The sequence below is a fragment of the Meles meles genome, chromosome 3 (genome assembly GCF_922984935.1).
Source record: "Meles meles chromosome 3, mMelMel3.1 paternal haplotype, whole genome shotgun sequence".
In the NCBI taxonomy this organism is placed as follows: domain Eukaryota; kingdom Metazoa; phylum Chordata; class Mammalia; order Carnivora; family Mustelidae; genus Meles; species Meles meles.
Genome location: NC_060068.1, coordinates 15483092 through 15505556, shown reverse-complemented (window position 1 = coordinate 15505556; position 22465 = coordinate 15483092). Strand labels below are relative to the sequence as shown.

The window sequence follows — 22465 nt, the reverse complement described above, 5'->3', positions numbered from 1 at the left end:
ATGTCTATTACCGAAAGTGGTGTGTTAAGATCCCCTACAGTTAATGTATAAATATCAATATTATTCTTTATTTTGTTTAACACTTGGCTTATGTAGTTGGTACTCCCGAACTGGGGGCAAAATATTTACAATTGATCTTTTTGGTGTATAGACCCCTTAAGAATGATGAAATGTCCTTCTCTATCTCTGACTATAGTCTTTTGCTTAAAATCTGATATGAGGATTGCTACCCCATCTTTCCTTTGAGAACCATTCGTATGAAAGATGTTTCCCCTTCTCTTCACTTTCAGTCTGGATGTAATTTTAGGTTCCAAATGTATCTCTTGTAGACAGCACAGGGACAGCTCCTGTCATCTTATCCAAACTGCAACCTTGTGCCTTTTCATGGGAGCATTTAGTCAGTTCATGTTGAGAGTGATTATGGAAACATATGTATTTTCTTTTTGTTTGTTTTTTTTTTAAGATTTTATTTATTTATTTGACAGAGATCACAGGTAGGCAGAGAGGCAGGCAGAGAGAAAGGAAGGGAAGCAGGCTCTCTGCTGAGCAGAGATCCCGATGCAGGGCTTGATCCCAGGACCCTGAGATCATGACCTGAGCCAAAGGCAGAGGCTTGAACCTACTGAGCCACCCAGGTGCCCCGGAAAAATATGTTTTAATTGACATCATTTTTCTTGTGAAGTCCTTGTTTCTATACCTTGTCTCTATAAATTTCTGTTTTATGTCACTCTTGTGTTCTTCCATCTTTTTTAGAAACCCCCCCTCATTTATTTATTTATTTTCAGCATGACAGTTTTCATTGTTTTTGCACAACACCCAGTGCTCCATTCAATATGTGCCCTCTCTATTACCCTCCAACTGGTTCCCCAACCTCCCACCCCCCACCCCTTCAAAGCCTTCAGGCTGTTTTTCAGAGTCCATAGTCTCTCATAGTTCATCACTCCTTCCAATTTCCCTCAACTTCCTTCTCCTCTCCATCTCCCCATGTCCTCCATGTTGTTATGCTCCAGAAATTAGTGAGACCATATGATACTTGACTCTCTCTGCTTGACTTATTTCATTCAGCATAATCTCTTCCAGTCCCATCCATGTTGCTACAAAAGTTGGGTATTCATGATTTCTGATGAATACTCCATCGTGTATATGGACCACATCTTCCTTATCCATTCGTCCATTGAAGGACATCTTGGATACTTCCACAGTTTGGCGACTGTGGCCATTGCTGCTATAAACACTGGAGTACAGATGGCCCTTCTTTTCACTACATCTGTATCTTTGGGGTAAATACCCAGCAGTGCAATTGCAGGGTCATAGGGAAGCTCTATTTTTAATTTCTTCAGGAATCTCCACAGTGTTTTCCAGAGTGGCTGCACCAACTTGCATTCCCACCAACAGTGTAAGAGGCTTCCCCTTTCTCCACAACCTCTCCAACACACGTTGTTTCCTGTCTTGCTAATTTTGGCCATTCTAACTGGTGTCAGGTGGTATCTCAATGTAGTTTTAATTTGAATCTCCCTGATGGCTAGTGATGATGAGCATTTTTTTATGTGTCTGAGAGCCATTTGTATGTCTTCTTTGGAGAAGTGTCTGTTCATATCTTCTGCCCATTTTTTGATATGCTTATCTGTTTTTGTGTTTTAAGTTTGAGAGTTCTTTATAGATCCTGGATATCAACCTATTGTCTGTACTGTCATTTGAAAATATCTTCTGCCATTCCGTAGGATGCCTTTTTGTTTTGTTGACTATTCCTTTGCTGTGCAGAAGCTTTTGATCTTGATGAAGTCCCAAAAGTTCATTTTCGCTTTTGTTTCCTTGGCCTTTGGAGACATACCTTGAAAGAAGTGGCTGTGGCTGATATCAAAGAGGTTACTGCCAATGCTCTCCTCTAGGATTCTGATGGATTCCTGTCTCACATTGAGGTCTTTTATCCATTTCGAGTTTATCTTTGTTGACAGTGTAAGAAAATGGTCTAGTTTCATTCTTCTACAGATAGCTGTCCAGTTTTCCCAGCACCATTTCTTGAAGAGACTGTCCTTTTTTCCATTGTATATTTTTCCTGTTTTGTCGAAGATTATTTGACCATAGAGTTGAGGGTCCATATCTGGGCTCTCCACTCTGTTCCACTGGTCTATGTGTCTATTTTTATGCCAGTACCACGCTGTCTTGGTGATCACAGCTTTATAGTACAGCTTGAAATCAGGTAACGTGATGTCGCCAGTTTTGTTTTTGTTTTTCAACATTTTCTTAGCAATTCGGGGTCTCTTCTGATTCCATACAAATTTTAGGATTATTTGCTCCAGCTCTTTGAAAAATACTGGTGGAATTTTGATCGGAATGGCATTAAAAGTATAGGTTGCTCTAGGCAGTATAGACATTTTAACAATGTTTATTCTTCCGATCCAAAAGCATGGAATGGTCTTCCATCTTTTTGTGTCTTCTTCAATTTCTTTCATGAGTGTTCTGTAGTTCCTCGAGTACAGATCCTTTACCTCTTCAGTGAGGTTTATTCCCAGGTATCTTATGGTTCTTGGTGCTAGAGTAAATGGAATCGATTCTCTCATTTCCCTTTCTGTGTTTTCACTGTTAGTGTATAAGAAAGCCACTGATTTCTGTACATTGATTTTGTATCCTGCCACGTTACTGAATTGTTGTATGAGTTCTAGTAGTTTGGGGGTGGAGTCTTTGGGGTTTTCCATATAAAGAATCATGTCCTCTGTGAAGAGAGAGAGTTTGACTTCTTCCTTGCCAATTTGGATACCTTTTATTTCTCTTTGTTGTCTGATTGTCGTTGCTAGGACTTGTAATACTATGTTGAACAAGAGTGGTGAGAGTGGGCATCCTTGTCGTGTTCCTGATCTCAATGGGAAAGCTGCAAGCTTTTTCACATTGAGGATGAAATTTGCTATGGGTCTTTCATAGATCGATGTTATGAAGTTCAGGAATGTTCCCTCTATCCCTATACTTTGAAGCGTTTTCATCAGGAACGGATGCTTGATTTTGTCAAATGTTTTTTCTGCATCAATTGCGAGGACCATGTAGTTCTTCTTTCTTCTCGTATTGATTTGTTCAATCACACTGATTGATTTGCGAATGTTGAACCATCCTTGCAACCCAGGGATGAATCCCACCTGGTCATGGTGGATAATCTTTTTTTTGTTTTTAATTAATTTATTTATTTTTATTTGTTTATTTACAGCATAACAGTGTTCATTGTTTTGGCATCACACCCAGTGCTCCATGCAGTACGTACCCTCCCTATTACCCACCACCTGGTTCCTCAACCTCCCACCCCCCCAACCCCCCCGCCGCCCCTTCATAACCCTCTGGTTGTTTTTCAGAGTCCATAGTCTCTCATGGTTCATCTCCCCTTCCAGTTTCCTTCAACTCCCTCTCCTCCTCTCTTCTCTTATTGATTTGTTCTATCACATTGATTAATTTGCGAATTTTGTACCAACCTTGCAACCCAGGGATGAATCCCACCTGGTCATGGTGGATAATCTTTTTAATGTGCTGCTGGATCCTGTTTGCTAGGATCTTGTGGAGAATCTTAGCATCCATATTCATCAGTGATATTGGTCTGAAATTTTCCTTTTTGGTAGGGTCTTTTCCTGGTTTGGGGATCAGGGTAATTCTGGCTTCATAAAAAGATTCTGGAAGTTTTCCTTCTGCCTCAATTTTTTGAAACAGCTTCAGAAGAATTGGTGTTATTTCTTCTTTGAATGTTTGGTAGAATTCCCCAGGGAATCCTTCAGGTCCTGGGCTCTTGTTTTTTGGGAGGAAACACCCCCTCTTAATATTTCTTGTAGTGCTGGCTTGCCGGTCACATATTCTTTTAATCCTTTCTGGTTTTGGAAGCTCTTTTTCTCTCCATCCATTTTGAATGTCCATCTTGATGGATAAAGCATTCCTGTCTGCATGGTCTTCATATTTAGTAAGCTGAATATGTCTTGCCAACCCTTTCCTGATTGCCACATCTTTGTAGACAGGTCTGACATTATTCTGATGGACTTTCCTTTGTAAGTAAAGAATCTTCCCCCTAGCTCTTCTTAGGAATGCTTGTCTAAAGTTATGATTCATGAATTTCACAATCAAATGTCTGGGGGTCTTCCTAGATTCGTTGAACTCGGGACCTTTCTGCCTATAGGACAGGAACATTTTTCCATTCCCCAGATAAGGGAAATTTTCATCCAGAATTTCTTCAACTATATTTTCTAGTCTTCTCTCTTTCTCCTCCCTCTCAGGGATCCCAATAATTCTGACATTGGAACATTTCATGGTATTACTTATTTTGTTTTCATGAATTCTAAGCTGTTTGTCCAGGCCTCCTCCTGATCCTTCTTTTCTTTCAGTTTATCTTCTATATCACTAATTCAATCTTCTGTCTCTCTTAACCTATCTGTTAGAGAATTTAGATTATATTGCATCTCAGGGTCTCCTATATCTCTCCCATCTTATCCCTCCTGTGAGACACAACTATTATTTTATAATTGTTACCTAAATATTAAGAGATAAGATAGGATTAAATTTAAATAATCATTTAATATAAAGCTACCTGCATCAATATATGGAACATCTAAGTTAAGGCAGAAAATTGGAAGAATTCATTTAAATATCTGAATCTTTGTTTATCATCTGTAGACATCTGTAAACATATTGGATGGTTATGGGAACCTCAAGAGCCATTGATCAGGATTAAAGAAAATTTATTCCTGGAACAAATCTTGATACATGTCAGGTTCCATCCACTGGAGATGGTCAATGAAAATGTATAGTTCTATCTTCTCTTCCATGTATGGACCTTGTTTGTGTTCGAGACTTAGTTCTCCAACTCACTAAGAAAACATCTTCTTTCCCTTTTTCTCAACCAAATATAGTCAGTAATGCTGATGCCAAACCCAAAAGTTCTGGTGAAGTTTAAAAGACTGAGTCAGTACAAGTCCTTTGCAAATAGTGTAAATTGATTAGTTTCATTATATCATTGGGTAAAATAAAAATATAAGGGGAATTAATCTATTTTACATAAAAATATAGAGCTTGGTAGTAGTTATTAAGGAGGGCATGTATTGCATGGAGCACTGGATGTGGTGCATGAACAATGAATCTTGGAACACTGAAAAAATAAAATTAAAAAAAAATTTAAAAATTAAAACATAAATAAATAATAAAAGTCATTCTCCCACTACTCATTCCTCTTGATGACCAAGGGAAATATTTCAAATTATTCTACATTTTTTTCCATACTTCCTCACCATTTTAAATAATATGCTTATGTTGTAATGCTTGATTCCTATATCCCAAATCCATATCATTTGTAACTTGGGCCACTCTGGATGACATGTCACTCCCTCCCTACATTATTGAACTGCTCCTCTTCCCTGTCTTCCATCCTCTCAACATAGTTACATTCCACTTTATGTTTGAGGACATGCAATGATGACATTCTACCATCTTCTAGATTTTATAGTTTGCATATAAAAGATATAACAATATTGTGAAACATGATGCTATTTGATATGGGTCACCTCATATATTTTTTCTCATATTACCATAATTTCTCTTAAGAATATTTTAGCATATTTATCTAGCTGATATTGGAGTTATCAAAAAAATTTTAAGAATATATTTAGTATTTTCAAGAAAATATTATTTAATAAACTATTTCTCAGTTATTTTTCTGTTTCCCTTGCATCCTCTTTGAACATTGCAACTAATATAATGGTTCTGAAAAAAAAGGTTTTAATAATAATATTCACCTCACAATAAATAAATATATTTGCCAAAAATAAATCAATGCCATATGGATTTATAAGAATGCCTATAATTCTGTGATGGGTCATTTTACATTATTCCTCTCACTCTCCTAAATGTAAACTTCTATGTTTGGATGCTACTTTTTGTAGCTTTTCATCAATTTATCTTTTAAAACTTTCATTAAATTCATTATATTAATTACTATTCTTTATTTCCCATTAGTGTTTTTTTTTTTTAATTTGGTGCTTCATTTTGTATAATACATGACATTTTTGCTTCAGATTTAAAAACTTCTCATATTTGTCTGAAGACATCAGCTTTTTTGTAAAGGTTTCTTACTTTTATCCCAGTCATTTTTAACTCAATGTGTGTGTATTCGTGTGTGTGTGTGTGTGTGTGTGTGTGTGTGTGTGTGTGTTTGTGTGTATATCTATCTTTCCTATAAAGATTTCTTTAACAGTCTGATGGCTTTGGTCCTAGAAAAGTATGAGAGACTAAAGCACTACAATTTTTTCTAGGCATAACATGCTGGGCTTTACTCACTAATGGTATGTCTTCTGGAGAAGGTTCTCCCCACTCATTATCACCTAGACATTCTCAAAATGTAGTTTCTTCCCCTTTTAAATGTCAATCCTTAAAATTTCTTCACCCAAAATGTTCTTAACATTTTTATCTCTAATCCTCTCTCTGTTCCCATTCCCACTTTATTTAAAATCATACAGGTTTACTTCTTTATTATTAGTTGAATTTTATAACAGGGGGTAATACGTCTTTGGGTTAAAATCTCACACTTATCTAGAAATGGAAAGAGTTTTAAAATAAAAAACGGGAGGGAAAAAGGAATGAGTAAAGAAAAGTGACAGTGCAATGCATGATTTTATATAGCTAATGAGAAGCAGATAGAACACATCTTTTTAGAAAATTTGAACTGTCATGGAAGCTCAAAAAATTGGAAAACAGTTTCGCAATGAAAGAGTTTCTTTAAATTAGATAATTTAAATTTTGAAAGATGGAGAAGAAGAAATCAGGTTTACATAAATTATACTTGACAATAGTTATTCATTGTAGATTTCTGGGAAAATAGATGGACATAATTATGGTTAAGATCTAAAAAACCTGATTTGACAAGTTTTTTGGGGGGAATTACAAAAAAAGAGTATATTCTGCAGCATGACTTTACAAGCTACTAGACTTTTGGAAATATTGGGGCTTAATCATAAAAAATCATTGCCTCAGGATCATAAAATGTATTCAAGTATGGGTCTGTAATATACACATTTACATTGATTTACAATGCATACATAAAAAGAGTAAGTTCTGGAGATATAAATTAACAGAAAAATAAAAATATATGCATCTTAATAAAGTCATTACAGAAATATATTACTATTACAAATTTACAATTTCTGTGACATATTTTGTAGACAAATGTATGCCTCATCAAAATTTTATCTATGAGGCAAAAAACTGACTAATTTGTTTTCTCAATGTATGTGTTATTTTTTTTAACATCTGTAAGTTTTCCTGAATAAATCATGGTAGAACTAAAATAACGAGTTAATAAGAGATTATCTTTCTGTACTTAATATGTGTCTCTCTTTAGGGAAAACTAAAGTAATGTCCTTTGGAAAATATTAACCAAACATCAACTGATTTCTTCTTATTGGGGTTATTCCCACCATCAAGAATTGGCCTGTTTTTCTTCATTCTCAGTTTTCTCATTTTCCTAATGGCTCTGTTTGGAAACCTGTCCATGATCATCCTCATCCTCCTGGACACCCATCTTCACACACCCATGTATTTTCTACTTAGTCAGCTCTCCCTGATGGACCTGAGCTTCATCTCCACCATTGTCCCCAAGATGGCTTCTGATTATCTCTCTGGAAAGAAATCTATTTCTTTCATTGGGTGTGGAATTCAGAGTTTCTTCTTCATTACTTTAGCTAGTGCAGAAGGATTAATATTGGCCTCTATGGCCTATGATCGTTACATGGCAATTTGTTTTCCTCTCCATTATCCCATTCGTATGAGCAAAAGAGTATGTGTGTTGATGATAACAGGATCTTGGATCATGGGCTCAATCAACTCCTGTGCCCACACTGTGTATGCGCTCCATATACCCTACTGTCGATCCAGAACCATCAATCATTTCTTCTGTGATGTCCCTGCCATGTTGACGCTGGCCTGCATGGACACCTGGGTCTATGAATACACAGTGTTTGTGAGCACCACCCTCTTCCTTGCATTTCCTTTCATTGGCATTGCATGTTCCTATGGCCGAGTTCTCCTTGCCATCTGCCGTATGCAGTCAACAGAAGGGAGAAAGAAGGCCTATTCGACCTGCAGTACCCACCTCACTGTGGTGACTTTTTACTATGCACCCTTTGTTTACACTTATCTACGCCCAAGATCCTTTCAATCTCCCAGAGAGGACATGGCCCTGGCCGTCTTCTATACCATCCTGACCCCAATGCTCAACCCCATAATCTACAGCCTGAGAAAAAAGGAGGTGATGGGGGCCCTGAAAAGAGTGATTCTGAGGTTCTGCTATGTAGAAATATAACAAAGTTCCCACTAGTTCTGTTACTTAGAAGTATATTAATTTCACCTTGTATACTCCTTAAGAGCAATGCCATTCCAGGATTGAATACAGGGATCGTATTAACCTAGAAAACTAAAATAATTGATATTTACCAAAATAATGACATATCCCAAACACTCCTTTTGTTTTCTATCTGGTAACTTGTTAATAAATGTAAAGAGCATACATTTTCCCTTAACTTGTGTGTAAAAAGGTTTTATTAGTACATTGAAATGACATTGGAAGTAGTACAACTTGATGGTATTCTTAATTATAATAGTTCTAATATACTTAGGATACCTTCCTGAGTGGCTAAAATAAAGAGAATGGAACAAGAAATATTATAATATATATAAATATGTAAGTTTAATTTCAAATAAAGTTTACACTTGACTAGTCAATATTGATTCTCTTCTTTCCTGATTTTCAGGGGAAATGATACAACAATTAGCCAAAGTCCTCTGCATGGAATTAGATATCTTTATAAGTTTATCTATTTTATGAGCAGGACGCTGGAAGTACCTAGAAGAAATCTAAGAAAGCAATTTACCAGGGATCTACATTGTTAGGATAAATAATTATGATTGTGAAGATGTAAATGGACTATGGAAAATTGAAAGCCATTTTCTAAAAGTATTGATAGGATTTATGTACTATTTTGTGAAGATTAATCAATCAGATCCACTCCCCAGTGATAGTTGAAAACCCTCATATTTACAGCCCAAAAAGTTATTATTAACATTTCAAAAGACAATTCCTTTTATGAGCATTCCATTATATATTTTGTGCTCTTATTTTTTTTAAAGATTTTATTTATTTGACAGAGAGAGACACAGAATGAGTGGGAACACAAGCAGGGGGGAGTGGGAGAGGGAGAAGTAGGCTCCCCACTGAGCAGGGAGCCCAATGCAGGGCTGGATCCTAGGACCTTGAGATCATGACCTGAACAGAAGACAGACGTTTAATGACTCAGCCACCCAGGTGCCCCCATTTCGTGTTTTTATAATTCCACTGAACCACATTTGTGGGTTGGTTTGGTGTGACACTCTCTGCACCACTATTTCTAATAGATATGCCTCTTTAGGTACTAGTTTACAAATGTCCTACTACTACATGTAGCTTATCTCTACAACTGGATACTATGGACAAATTACCATCACTGTTTGGGGGATAATTCTACTCTACCCTTTATGTTATGAGGTCAGTTGTGAACATGGAAGCTAGAATAAACAGGCAAGAAGTCCTGTATTACCCAAAGCATCATGGATGACTGATATTAGAATTGAAAATAAGTATTATTTCCTCAAAATAAAAGATCCACATGTAAGAAGATATATTATGAATGTGTGTATTTTTATAGTAAAACTAAGTAAGTCTTTATAGATTTCTTGACTCTTAACTGATTAAAAGCTTGATTTTCAGATGGCATAAATATGACTTATCACCTAATATATGATGGAAATTTTTCTCTTCGAAAAAAGCTGTATGATAATATAATAATGTTTTCAAAAAGGAAGTGCTTAAATTGCAAGATTAGCCTTTTACTACATAGTTCACTTTCAAAATTGGGAACAAATAACATATTCATTGCTTAATATCAATGACCAAACATTCATCAAACATTTACTCTTTATTAAAAGTGTTTTCTGGTTGATTAAATTGGGATTTGAAATGTTATTATCTAAGGTTCTTAACTGAAATGAATTCATTTCTAAACAGAAATCAATTAAGATCAACTTAAGGGGGGCACCTGGGTGGCTCAGTGGGGAGCCTTCGGCTCAGGTCATGATCTCAGGGTCCTGGGATCGAGCCCCACATCGGGCTCTCTGCTCAGCAGGGAGCCTGCTTCCTCCTCTCTCTCTCTCTCTGCCTGCCTCTCTGCCTACTCATGATCTCTATCTGTCAAATAAATAAATAAAGTCTTAAAAAAAAAGATCAACTTAAGGGGCAAATATATTTTTTAAAAGTGACTTTCAGACTCTTCAGAAATGCTGACCCAATGATGTATTCATATTTCACAACCAGAATAAATTTCCAACATATGCCTGAGAATGACTCACAACTCGCACAATTCAGAGCTCAAAATCATATGATGGGCTCCTCTGAAAACTTGGTGAATTGTAGTATATGCTACTCATTCTTCTTCTGCTGTTTATTTAGTGAAGTGTATATCTCTTTCTTTTTAGAGATACCCACTCCAAAGTTGAATTTTGAGATTAAATAATCTAATGGAAAATATGAACATATGCATTTTCCATAACTAAGAGTCAGACAAGGAAGTGACAGGTACTAGCAGAGATAGCAGAAGTTTTGCTTTCTAAGACATGTCAAGAGAGAGGTCAGACACAAGAAGAATGGTCAATGTTCTTTGAACTTTCTGTTGAAACAAGGGTCCATGGTTTCTATTATTTTTTTACAGCTCTATTCTGTAGGTTGAATATTCAAGAAATTTGCATTTCAAATTATACAAATGTGATTATCTATTTAAAAACCTGTATTTTGTGTTTCAAATACACCCAAATGTTTATAGCAGCATTACCAACAATAGCCAAATTATGGAAAGAACCCATATGCCCATAAACTGATGAATGTATAAAGAAGATATGGTATATATAAACACACAATGTAATAATACTCATTCATCAAAAAGAAATGAAATCCTGCCATTTATAATGACATGGATGGAGCTAGAGTGTATTATACTATGTGAAACAGGTTAGTCAGAAAAAGGCAAATACCATATGATTTCTCTCATGGGTAGAATTTAAGAAACAGACCAGATGAACATAAGGGAGGAAAAATTAGAGGAGGCAAACCAAAAGATATTCTTAGCTTTAGAGAGCAAACTGAAGGTTGATGGAGGGGGAGGGTGTGGGGAAGTGTTAAATGGGTGGTGGGTATTAAATAGGGCTCTTGTGATGGGCACTGGGTGCTGTATATGAGTGATGAATCACTAAATTCCTCTCCTGAAACCAATATTACTCCCTATGTCAACTAAGTAAAATTTAAATAAAAACTTGAAAAAATAAAATCCTGTATTATTTAATAAAATAATTAATTTGATAGAAAATAGAATTTTAAACAAATATATTGAAATCTTATTGTTATTTAGGTTTCTTATGCTTAAATGATTTCAAATATATATGCAACTACATGCAATTCATGTAAGTAGGAGTCTATTTTCTTCTAAACATTATTAAGAAAAAAAGAATTTCAATGCAATTTAAATAATGTCATTATTTCTATTTTTTTAAGATTTATTTACTTATAAGAAAGAGAGAGAATGCATTAATGGGAGGGAGAAAGAATTTGAGGAGACACTGAGCTGAGTACAGAGCCTGACTTAGGACTTGATTTCACAACCATGAAATCACAACGTGATCAAAACCAAGAGTTGTTGGCTCAACCAACTGTGCAACCCAGGCACCACATCATCCTTTCTATTTTAAATTGACTGGATACTTTTAACAGATACTATGTTCCTTTACACTAGTGATCTGAATTTGAATATTTGATTTTTATTCTCCCTGATTTCTTCATGTTTTTCTACAGATTTTTGTCCTCATTTTACTCAGTCCCCACCCCCTGACCTTGAGAAACATCAATGTATCTTATATATCAATAAACTTGTTTTTTTCTATTGCTTTGTCTTGTCTTCCACATATGAGATCATTTGGCATTTGTCTTTCCCTGCCCAACCTTCCTCACCTAGCATAATATCTTCAAGGTCGATCCATGTTGTCATAGATGACAAAATTTCATTCTTTATATAAATGTATTTAAATATACTCTATATATTTTATGTATTTATACATATTTTCCTTATTTATTCATCCATCAATGGATATATAGGTTGGTTTCATATCTTGGATGGTATGATTGTCCCATTTCTAATTTTATGAGGAAACTCCATACTTTTTAAAATATATATAGTGAATAGACCAGCTTATATCCCCAAAAACAGTGTACAAAGATTCCTATTTATCAACATTTTCACCGACATTTCCATTTCCCTCTTTTTGATAATAGCTATTCTAAATGTGGAAGGTTATATCTCATTTCAGTTTTATTTACAATTTTCAGACCAATTATGACATTGATCATCTTTTTCTATAATTTTTTGTACATTTGCCATTGGTATGTCTTCTTTGCTAACCAATCTCTATTCATGTCTCCGCCAATTTTATAATAAAATTTTTGCTTGAATTATATGTGTTATTTTTATATCTTGTCTTCTACTCCTTATTACACATATGGTTTGCAAGTGTCTTCTCATATTCATTGGTTTGCATTTTAATTTTGTTGATAATATTTTTTGTTTTGCCGATTTTTAGTTTGATATACTCTTACTTGTTTACTTCAACTTTTGTCCTTATTGACTTTAGTGTAAGACACAAAAACTTATATAAACCTGTAAAGAAGCTAATCTCTTTTTTCTTTAGGAATTTTAATGGTGGCTTTGTCTTTAATCCATTGTAAATCAATTTTATGTATGGTTTAACATAATGGTCCAGTTTCACTATTTTCATCTGGCTCTTCAGTTTTCTCAACTGAAAAATACATAGATTATTCATTTACTGCATTGATTGTCCTTTCTCCAAAGTCTATTCTTGAATTCTTTGTTGTAAGTAAATTGCCAGTATATTCGTGAGTTTATTTCTGGTCTTGGGTTCCTTACTCTTTCTCATCCTTTAGAATGCACTGAATACTGTGGGGCTTCGCCATGCTCACAGTTTTGTATCTTCTGGAAATGTATGCATCTACTCCACACTGTTCAGGAAGCATAGAGGGTATTTTAGGATCCTTGTTTATTTTTATTTATTTTTTTAGTAATTTTATTTTTTTCGGTGCTCCAAGATTCATTGTTTATGCACCATATCCAGTGCTCTATGCAATATGTGCCCTCCTTAATACTCACCACCAGGCTCACCTATCCACCCAAACACTCCTCTCCAAATAGTCAGTTTGTTTCTCAGAGTCCACAGTCTTTCATGGATCATCTTCCCCTCTGATTTCCCCCAACTCACTTCTCTTCTCCTTCTCTCAATGTCCTCTGTGTTATTCCTCATTCTCCACAAGTAAGTGAAACTTTATGACAATTGACTCTCTCTCTGCTTGACTTACCTCATTCAGCATAATCTCTTCAAATACTTTCCATTTGGATACAAATGTTGGGTACTCATCCTCATTGATAGAGGCATAAAACTCCATTGTATATATGGACCACATCTTCTTTATCCATTCGTCTGTTGAAGGACATCTTGGTTCTTTCCACAGTTTGGTGATTGTGGCCATTGTTGCTATGAACATTGGGGTATATATGGCCCCTCCTTTCACTGCATCTGTATCTTTGGGGTAAATAGCCAATAGTGTAATTGCAGGGTCATAGTGTAGCTCTATTTTTAATTTCTTAAGGAATCTCCACATTGTTTACAAAAGTGGATGTGCCAAAATGCATTCCCACCAACAGTGTAAGAGTGATACCCTTTCTCCTCATGTTCTTCAACACTTTTTCTTTCCTGTATTATTAATTTTGGCCCTTCTAAGTGGTGTAAGGGAGTATCTCAATGTCATTTTGATTTGAATCTTCCTGATGGCTAATGATGATGAACATGTTTTCATGTGTCTGTTAGCCATCTGGATGTCTTCTTTGGAGAAGTGTCTTCTTCCCATATTTTGGTATGCTTATCTGTTTTTTAGGTGTTGAGATAAGGAGTTCTTTATAGATCTTGGATATCAGCCCTTTGTCTATGGTGCAATTTTCAAATATCTTCTCCCATTCCGTGGGTTGTCTCTTAGTTTTGTTCACTGTTTCCTTTGCTGTGCAGAAGCTTTTGAACTTGACGAAGACCCAAAAGTTCATTTTTGCTTTTATTTCCTTTGCCTTTGGAGACATATCTTGAAAGAAGTTGCTGTGGCCTATGTCAAAGAAGTTACTGGCTATGTTCTCCTCTAAGATTTTAATGGATTCCTGCCTCACGTTGAGGTATTTTGTCCATTTCGAGTTTATCTTTGTGTATGGTAAAAGGGAATGGTAGAGTTTCATTCTTCTACACATAGCTGTCCAATTTTCCCACCACCATTTATTGAAGAGACTCTCTTTTTTCCACTGTATATTTTTCCCTGCTTTGTCAAAGATTATTTGACGATATAGTTGAGGGTCCATATCTGGGCTCTCTACTTCATTCCACTGGTCAATGTGTCTGGTTTTGTGTCAGTACCCTGCTGTCCTGGTGATCACAGTTTTGTAGTAAAGCTTGAAATCAGGCAACATAATGCCCCAGTTTTCTTTTTCTTTTTCAACATTTCCTTAGCAATTCATGGTCTCTTCTGGTGCCATACAAATTAGGATTGTTTGCTATAGTTCTTTGAAAAATGCCAGTGGAATTTTAATCCAAATGGCATTGAAAGTCTAGATTGCTCTAGGCAGTATAGACATTTTAACAATGTTTATTCTTCCAATCCATGGGCATGGAATGGTCTTCTATTGTTTTGTGTATTCTTCAGTTTCTTTCATGAGGTTTCTGTAGTTCCTTGAGTACAGATCCTTAACCTCTTTGGTTAGGATCCCAAGTATCTTATGGTTCTTGGTGCTACAGTAAATGGAAACAATTCTTTAATTTCACTTTCTGCATTTTCATTGTTGTGTATAAGAGAGCAACTGATTTTTGTACATTGATTTTGTTTCCTGCCACATTACTGAATTGCTCTATGAGTTCTAGTCATTTGGGGGAGTAGTCCTTTGGGTTTTCCATATAAAGTATCAATGTCTTCTGCGAAGAGAGAGATTTGGACTTCTTCCCTGCCAATCTGAATACCTTTTATTTATTTTTGTTGCCTGATTGCTGTTGCTAGGACTTCTAGCACTATATCAAACAAAAGTCGTTACTGGGCATTCTTGTCCTGTTTCTGATCTGAAAGGGAAGGAAAGGGAAGGCTGCCAGCTTTTTCCCATTGAAGATGATATTCACTGAGGGTTTTTCATAAAAAGATTTTATGAAGTTGATGAATGTTCCCTCTATCCCTGTACTTTGAAGGTTTTAAATCATGAATGGATTCTGTATCTTGCCAAATACTTTTTCTGCATAAATTGAGAGGACCATGTGGTTCTTCTCTCTTCTCTTATTGATTTGTTCTATCACATTGTTTGATTTCCAAATGTTGAACCACACTTGAAACCCAGGGATAAATCCCACCTGGTCATGGAGGATAATATTTTAAATGTACTGCTGGATCCTATTAGCTAGGATCTTGTTGAGAATCTTAGCATCTATGTTCATCAGGGATGTTGGTCTGAAATGCTCCTTTTTGGCGGGTTCTTGTCCTGGTTTTGTAATCATGTAATGCTAGCATCATAAAAAGGGTCTGGAAGTTTTCCATCTGTATCAAATTCTGGAACAGCTTCCAGGGAATAGGTATTATTTCTTCCCAGGTAATCCATCAGGTCCTGGGATCTTGGTTTTTTTGGAGGTTCTTGATCAGTTCTTTAATCTACTTAATACTTATTGGTCTTTTCAAATTTTCAATTTCATCCCAATTGTGTTTTAGAAGTTTGTAAGTTTCCAGGAATGCATCCATATTCTCTACATTGCTTAACTTATTGGCATATAGCTGTTGGTAATAATTTCTGATGATTGTTTCTATTTCCTTGGTGTTATCTGTGATCTCTCTGTTTTCACTCATAATTTATTAATTTGGATCCTTTCTCATTTATTTTAGATTAGTTAGGCCATGGTTTATTGATCTTATTAATTCTTTTGAAGAACCAACTTCCAGTTTCTTTGATGTGTTTTACTGAATCTCTAGTTTCTATCTCATTGATCATTCCTCTAATCTTGATTATTTCCCATCTTTTGAGTGGGGTTAGCTTAATTTGTTATTGATTCTCCAGTTCTTTAAGGTGTAGAGAGAGCTGGTATATTATAGATTTTTCAATTTTTTGATGAAGGCTTGGATGGCTATATATTTTCCCCTTAAGACCGACTTTGCTATAAGTTTTAGACTGAAGTATCTTCATTCTTATTGATTTCTGTGAAATGTTTAAGTTCTTCTTTGATTTCCTGGTTGATCCAAGCATTCTTAAGCAAAGTGGTCTTTAGCTTCCAGGTATTGGAATTTCTTCCAAACTTTTCCTTGTGGTTGAGCTCCTGTTTCAAAGCATTGTGATCTGAGAATATGCAGGGAATAATCTCAATCTTTTGGTATCAGTTGAGCCCAGATTTGTGACCCAGTATGTGGTCTATCCTGGAGAAAGTTCCATGTGCACTCGAGAAGAATGAGTAGTCTGTTGTTTTAGGAAGGAGTGTTCTGTATCTATCTGTGAGGTCCATCTGGTCCAATATGTCATTCAATACTCTCATTTATTTACTGATTTTCTGCTTGGATCATGTGTCTATAGCTGAGAATTGTGGGTTAATATCCCCTACTATTAATGCATTCATATCTACATGACCCTAACTTGATTAACAGTTGTCTTAGGTAGTTGGCTGCTCCCATATTGGGGGCATAAATATTTACAATTTTTACATCTTATTATTGAATAGACCCTCAAAGAATGATGTAGTGTCATTCTGTACCTCTAACTACAGTATTTAGTTTAAAATCTAATTTATCTGATATGACAATTTCTATCCCAGCCTTCTTTTGTGGCCCATTGGCATGAAAGATCATTCTCCATCCCTCACTTTCAGTCTGGATATATCCTTAGGTTCAAAATGGGTCTCTTGTGGACAACATATGGATGGGGAGATATGTCTTTATTAACATCATGTTTCTTGTGAAGTCCTTGTTTCTATAGGTTGTCTCCATAAATTTCTGTTCAATGACATTCTTGGGTTTTTCCCCCTCTTTTCTAGAGCCCCCTTAATATTTCTTGTAGTGCTGGCTTAGTGGTCACATACTCTTAAACCTTGCTGGTCTTGGAAGCTCTTTATCTCTACACCCATTTTGAATGTCAGTCTTGCTGTATAAAATATTCTTGGCTGCATGTTCTTTTCATTTAGTGGCCTGAATACATCTTTCCAGACCTTTCTGGATTGCCAGTTTTCTGTGCACAGGTCTGACATCATTCTGATGGCCATTCCTCTGTACATAAGGAATCTTTCCCCCTAGCTGCTTTCAAGAGCTCCCATCTAAAATTATGATTCATAATTTTCACCATCAGGTGTCTTGAGACCTTTCTAGATTTTATGATCTTGGGGGGACATGTTTCTGCCTCTAGGACATGGACCTGGCTCCATTCCCCAGATTGTGAACATTTTCATGGATAATTTGGTTAACTATATCCTCTAATCTTCTTTCTCCTTCCCCTCAGGGATACAAGTAATTCTGATGTTGGAACATGTCATGGAATCATTTATTTCCCTAATTCTGGTTTTGGGTTTTTTTTTGAAGATTTTATTTATTTCTTTATTTAACAGACAGTGATCACAAGATGGCAGAGAGGCAGGCAGAGTGGCTTTCACTTCTGCCTTATGCAATTCCATTTTTTCATTAATGGTTTTCTGCAACCTAGCCATCGTCTGGATAATTGTTAGCCTGAATTCCCTTTCTGACATACTGTTTATGTCCATATCTAATAGATCTGATGGAAAAGGCACAGTCTCTGAATTGTTCCTCTGTTGGGCATTCCACTGCCTAGTCATCTTGGTGAAAGATGGCTGAGGGAATGTCTAGCCTAATGTATTAACGGTGATCCAGGCAGGGTGCACCCTGGAATGATTTTGAGCAATCAGGTGTCCCCACCAAAAAAGAGAGCAAAAATTTTAAAAAGAGAGAGAGAGAGAAAGAGAGATACTGGGGGGGGGGAAATGGATAGAAGACCCACACTGAATGGGCCCTAAAGTTAAGATTTATAAAGTATACACACAAAAACACCAAAAAACAACAAAAGTAAATGACAAGAAAAAAATGAACCCAGCCAAAATGAACCCCAAGTATAAGATTTATGTACTACCAGAACAAAAACACACAGAACCACTGGCAGAAGAAAAAGATGGGAGGGTGGTTATAAATTCTCAGTGTGGGTGGGGAAGTTTATTTTAATTCCTCCTGGGTGTGTCTTGATGTCTTTGTTAAAGGACTCACCTTTCCTGAGATCAAGGGGGATTTAAACTGGTTTATATATAGGGGTAGTATTTATTGGGAAAAGCTTACCTTTATATGACTATTAAAAATAGTAATGGAAAGAAAAAAAAGAAACAGGTATATGTATCAAAAACATTCATGTTAAAAGTTATATTGGAATTTGTTATAAGGAACCTCTCATTCTGATGGTAAATAGGTTAAAATTACTTTTACAAATTAAAAAGAAGGAGAATAGGGGCGCCCAGATGGCTCAGTAGTTTAAGCCTGTGCCTTCGGCTCAGGTCATGATCTCAGGGTCCTGGGATCGAGCCCCACATCGGGCTCTCTGCTCAGTGGGGAGCCTGTTTCTCCCTCTCTCTCTGCATGCCTCTCTCCCTATTTATGACCTCTCTCTCTGTCAAATAAAAAAAAAAGGAGAACAGTGGGAATCAATTAAAAATAAAAGTAGCATCTATGAAGTATACAGGTCTTACAGCAATACTGGGAGCTTAATAATCCCACCCTCTTATATTGGGGCTTACAATTTTATGGGGATCCTGTGGTGTTTGCCCTCTTTTTTTGTTCTTTTTTTGTTTTTGCTTTTGTTTGTTTGTTTTGCCTTTTTTTTTCCCCCTGGCTTTCTGGGGGAAGGTACTGCCCCTTGATTTGTTAGGCAGACTTCCTTGAGTTGAGTCCTTCTATCCCCTATCAAAGGGCTAGGCTCTGATAAAATTTGTTTTTCAGGCTTTTGTTCTCTGGAGGGTTTTGTTGTTTGTTTGTTTATTTTTTTCTCCCCTTGGAGCCTTTTGGTGGTTCTTTGGAGGTTTAGAGGAAAGCAAACTGGGCCCAGACATCTGGCGCCCAGAGAATGCCTCATTCTATTCCCCTCTGTGTGCTCCAGAGCACATAAACTCCCCGTCTGCCATCTCCCACCAGCAGATCACATCCCTAGCCTCAGTCTCAGGGGTCACAGGAGCTACTGCTTATACCCTGGTGCTACTAAACCCACCAGCAATATGAGTCCAGAGAGCTGGTTTCTGGTGGCTGTCTTTGCCCCAGCTGTCTGGGCAGGTCCAGACTGCAGGAGAGATCCCAACCAGAGATAGCATGCTGAGATTTTCCTCTAGACAGAGGCTGGGAGTGTTCAGATGATCACTGGTCCTAGAGAGCGCTGGCTAGTGCTTACCCAGGCCTCCCTCAGGGGAGGGTGTGGAGCGCAACTCAGACCCTGTTCTTTCAGTGTGTGTGCAGAGTGCAAAAGACTGTGGTTTCAGAGAGCGCTGGCTTGGTCCCCACTAGATTCTCTCATGCATGTCCCCATCCAGACGCTCTCACTTGTGTTGGTGACTCAGGCAACCAGGCCTGGATGCTTCACCTCACTCTCTCTGGCAGGGCGCTGGTGGTGGCTGTCCTGGGTCTGTGGGCTTAAATCCATGCCCCTAACCTCTTGATTGCACCAATTTCTTTTGTTAAGATCTTTTGTTCTTTTTCAGTGTTTTTAACCAAATTCCAAGTTAATGCTGGTTCCCAAACACAGGGCATTCTTGTATTGAGGTATTACTTTCCAATGGGTCACTGATTATGGCTCCCTCTCCCTTTTGTTTATCTTCCAATATCTGTCTGACATTCCCATTCCACTTTACCTGTCCACTGGCATCTTCTGTCCCCATAGAGATCCAGAAGTATATAATCCTACATCTCAGACTGTTTATATGTATGTTCAGAGTGATCTGGTAAATAACCAGCTCACTTTAGGGGACCAGTTGACACAGCATCTCCTACTTCTCCACCATCTTGCCCCTCTCAAGACTTTTCTAGTTTTTTGAGAAAGACTTGTTTGGCTATATTCTTTCCTCTTAGAACTTCCTTTGCTGCATCCCAAAAGTTTTGAACAGTTGTGTGTTCATTTTTGTTTGTTTCCATGCATTTTTAAAATTCTTCTTTAATTCCCTGGATGACCCATTTGTTCTTTAGTAGGATGCTCTTTAGTCTCCAATTAATTGAGTTCTTTCCATATTTCCTCTTGTGATTGTGTTCAATTCTCACAGCATTGTGTTCTGAAAATATGCAGGGAAAAATTGCAATCTTTTTGTTTTGGTTGACAAGTGATTTGTGATGCCATATAAGATCTAATCTGGAGAATGATTCATGTACACTGGAGAGGAAGTTGTATTCTGCTGCTCAAGGATAGAATGTTCTGTATATATCTGTGAAGTCCATCTGGTCCAGTATGTTCATTAAAAACCATTGTTTCCGGGTTGATCTTCTCCTTAGATGATCTCTCTATTCTGTGTGTGGTGTTGAAGTCCCTTACTATTATTGTAATATAATTAATGTGTTTATTTATTTAATCTTGTTATCAATTGGTTGATGTAATTGACTGCTTTCAATTCACAAACGTAAATATTTATAGCTGTTAGATCTTCTTGTTGAACAGACCCCTAATGTATGATATAGTGTCCCCCTTCATCCTTTACTACCGTCTTTGGTTTAAAAATCAAATTTTTCTGATACAAGTACTCTTATCCTCAGCTTGCTTTTATGTCTATAATGTAGTAATTTGTTCTCAAACCCTCAGTTTCAATATGGAGGTGTGTTAGGTCTAAAACTAGTCTCTTATAGACAACATCTTGATGGTTATGCTCTTTTATCCAATGCTATACTCTGTGTCTTTTAATTGGAGCATTTATTCCATTTAAGATCAGAGTAATTATTAAAAGTTATGAATTTAGTACCACTGTATTACCTGCAAAGTCCCTGTTTCTGTATGTTTTCTTTCTTTCTTGCCTCTCTTACTTTTGGGCTCTCTTTTCAACTACTGGATCCCTATTAATATTTCTTGATCAGTGAGTTTAGTAATCACACAATTTTTTAGTTTCTGTTTGCCCTGGAAGCACTTCTTCTCTTCTTCCAATCTGAACAACAGCCTTGTTGGATAAAGTATTCTTGGCTTTTTCCCATTTATTACTCTGAATGTATCATACTGGCCCTTTCTAACCTGCCATGTCTCTGTGGATCGGTGTGCTGCCAGTCTAATGTTTCTATACTAGAATGTTAAGGACATTTTGCCTTGTGCTTCTTTCAGGATTTTTTCTTTATTTGTGAGATTTACAAGCTTCTCTATTATATGTCAGAGTGTTGATCTATTTTTATTGATTTTGAAGGTTGTTCTCTATGTCTCCTGGACTTGAATGCTTGTTTCCTTCCCCAGATTAGGAAAATTATCAGGTAGAGTTTGCTCAAATACACCTTCTGGTTCAATCTGTATCTCTCTTTCCTCGTCCTCTGGAACCCCAATAATGTTAATATTGTTTTGTTTTATTGTTTCAGTAATTTCTCAAAATGTCCTCTATTATCCACTAGATTTTTTTCTCTTTCCCTCACCTTCCTTATTTTCAATTATTTTGTTCTTTATGTCACTAAATCTTCCTTCTGCTTCTTTTCCCTAGCTGTTAGTGTCTATCTTAGACTGCATTTCACTTAATGCATTTTTCAAAAGATTTTGTTTACTTACTAGGCAGAGAAAGAGAGATTACAAGTATTCAGAGAGGCCAGAAGAGAGAGAAGAGGAATCAGGCTCCCTGCTGAGCAGAGAGCCTGATGTGGGTCTCAATCCCAGGACCCTGAGATCATGACCTGAGCTGAAGGCAGAGGCTTAACTCTCTGAGCCATCCAGGAACCCCATCAGCTAATGCATTTTTAATTTCAGCCTGATTAGATTTAGTTCTTTTGTTTCTACACTAAGGAAATCTCTAGGGTCTTTTATGTTTGTTTTGTTTGTTTGTTTGTTTTTATTTTCCCAAGCTCAATGACTGTTTTTATAATAATTTTTTTGAATTCAGGTCTGGAATTGTCCTTATATCCTTATCAATAAAATCTACAACAAAGAATATTACTCTGGTTCTTTCTTTCATTGTGAATTTCTCCTTCTAGTAATTTTGTCCAGAGAACAACTGATGAACAAGAGAACAAAATTAAAAATATCAAACATGGCCCCAGAAAATACACACTGACAATTCCAAACAGATTGAAATAATAAAAAAAGGAAAAGAGATAGAATATAATTTC

General features: G+C 36.5%; 1 protein-coding gene across 1 annotated transcript; it reads left to right on the top strand.

Moving 5' to 3' along the window:
- Positions 1–7375: 7375 nt before the first annotated feature.
- On the top strand, positions 7376–8314 carry LOC123938428 (olfactory receptor 2L8-like; the record flags this gene model as incomplete). The annotated part of the gene is made up of 1 exon (XM_045999773.1): positions 7376–8314. A coding segment is annotated over one exon (939 nt), but the record flags the coding sequence as incomplete, so codon positions are not given.
- Positions 8315–22465: the final 14151 nt, after the last annotated feature.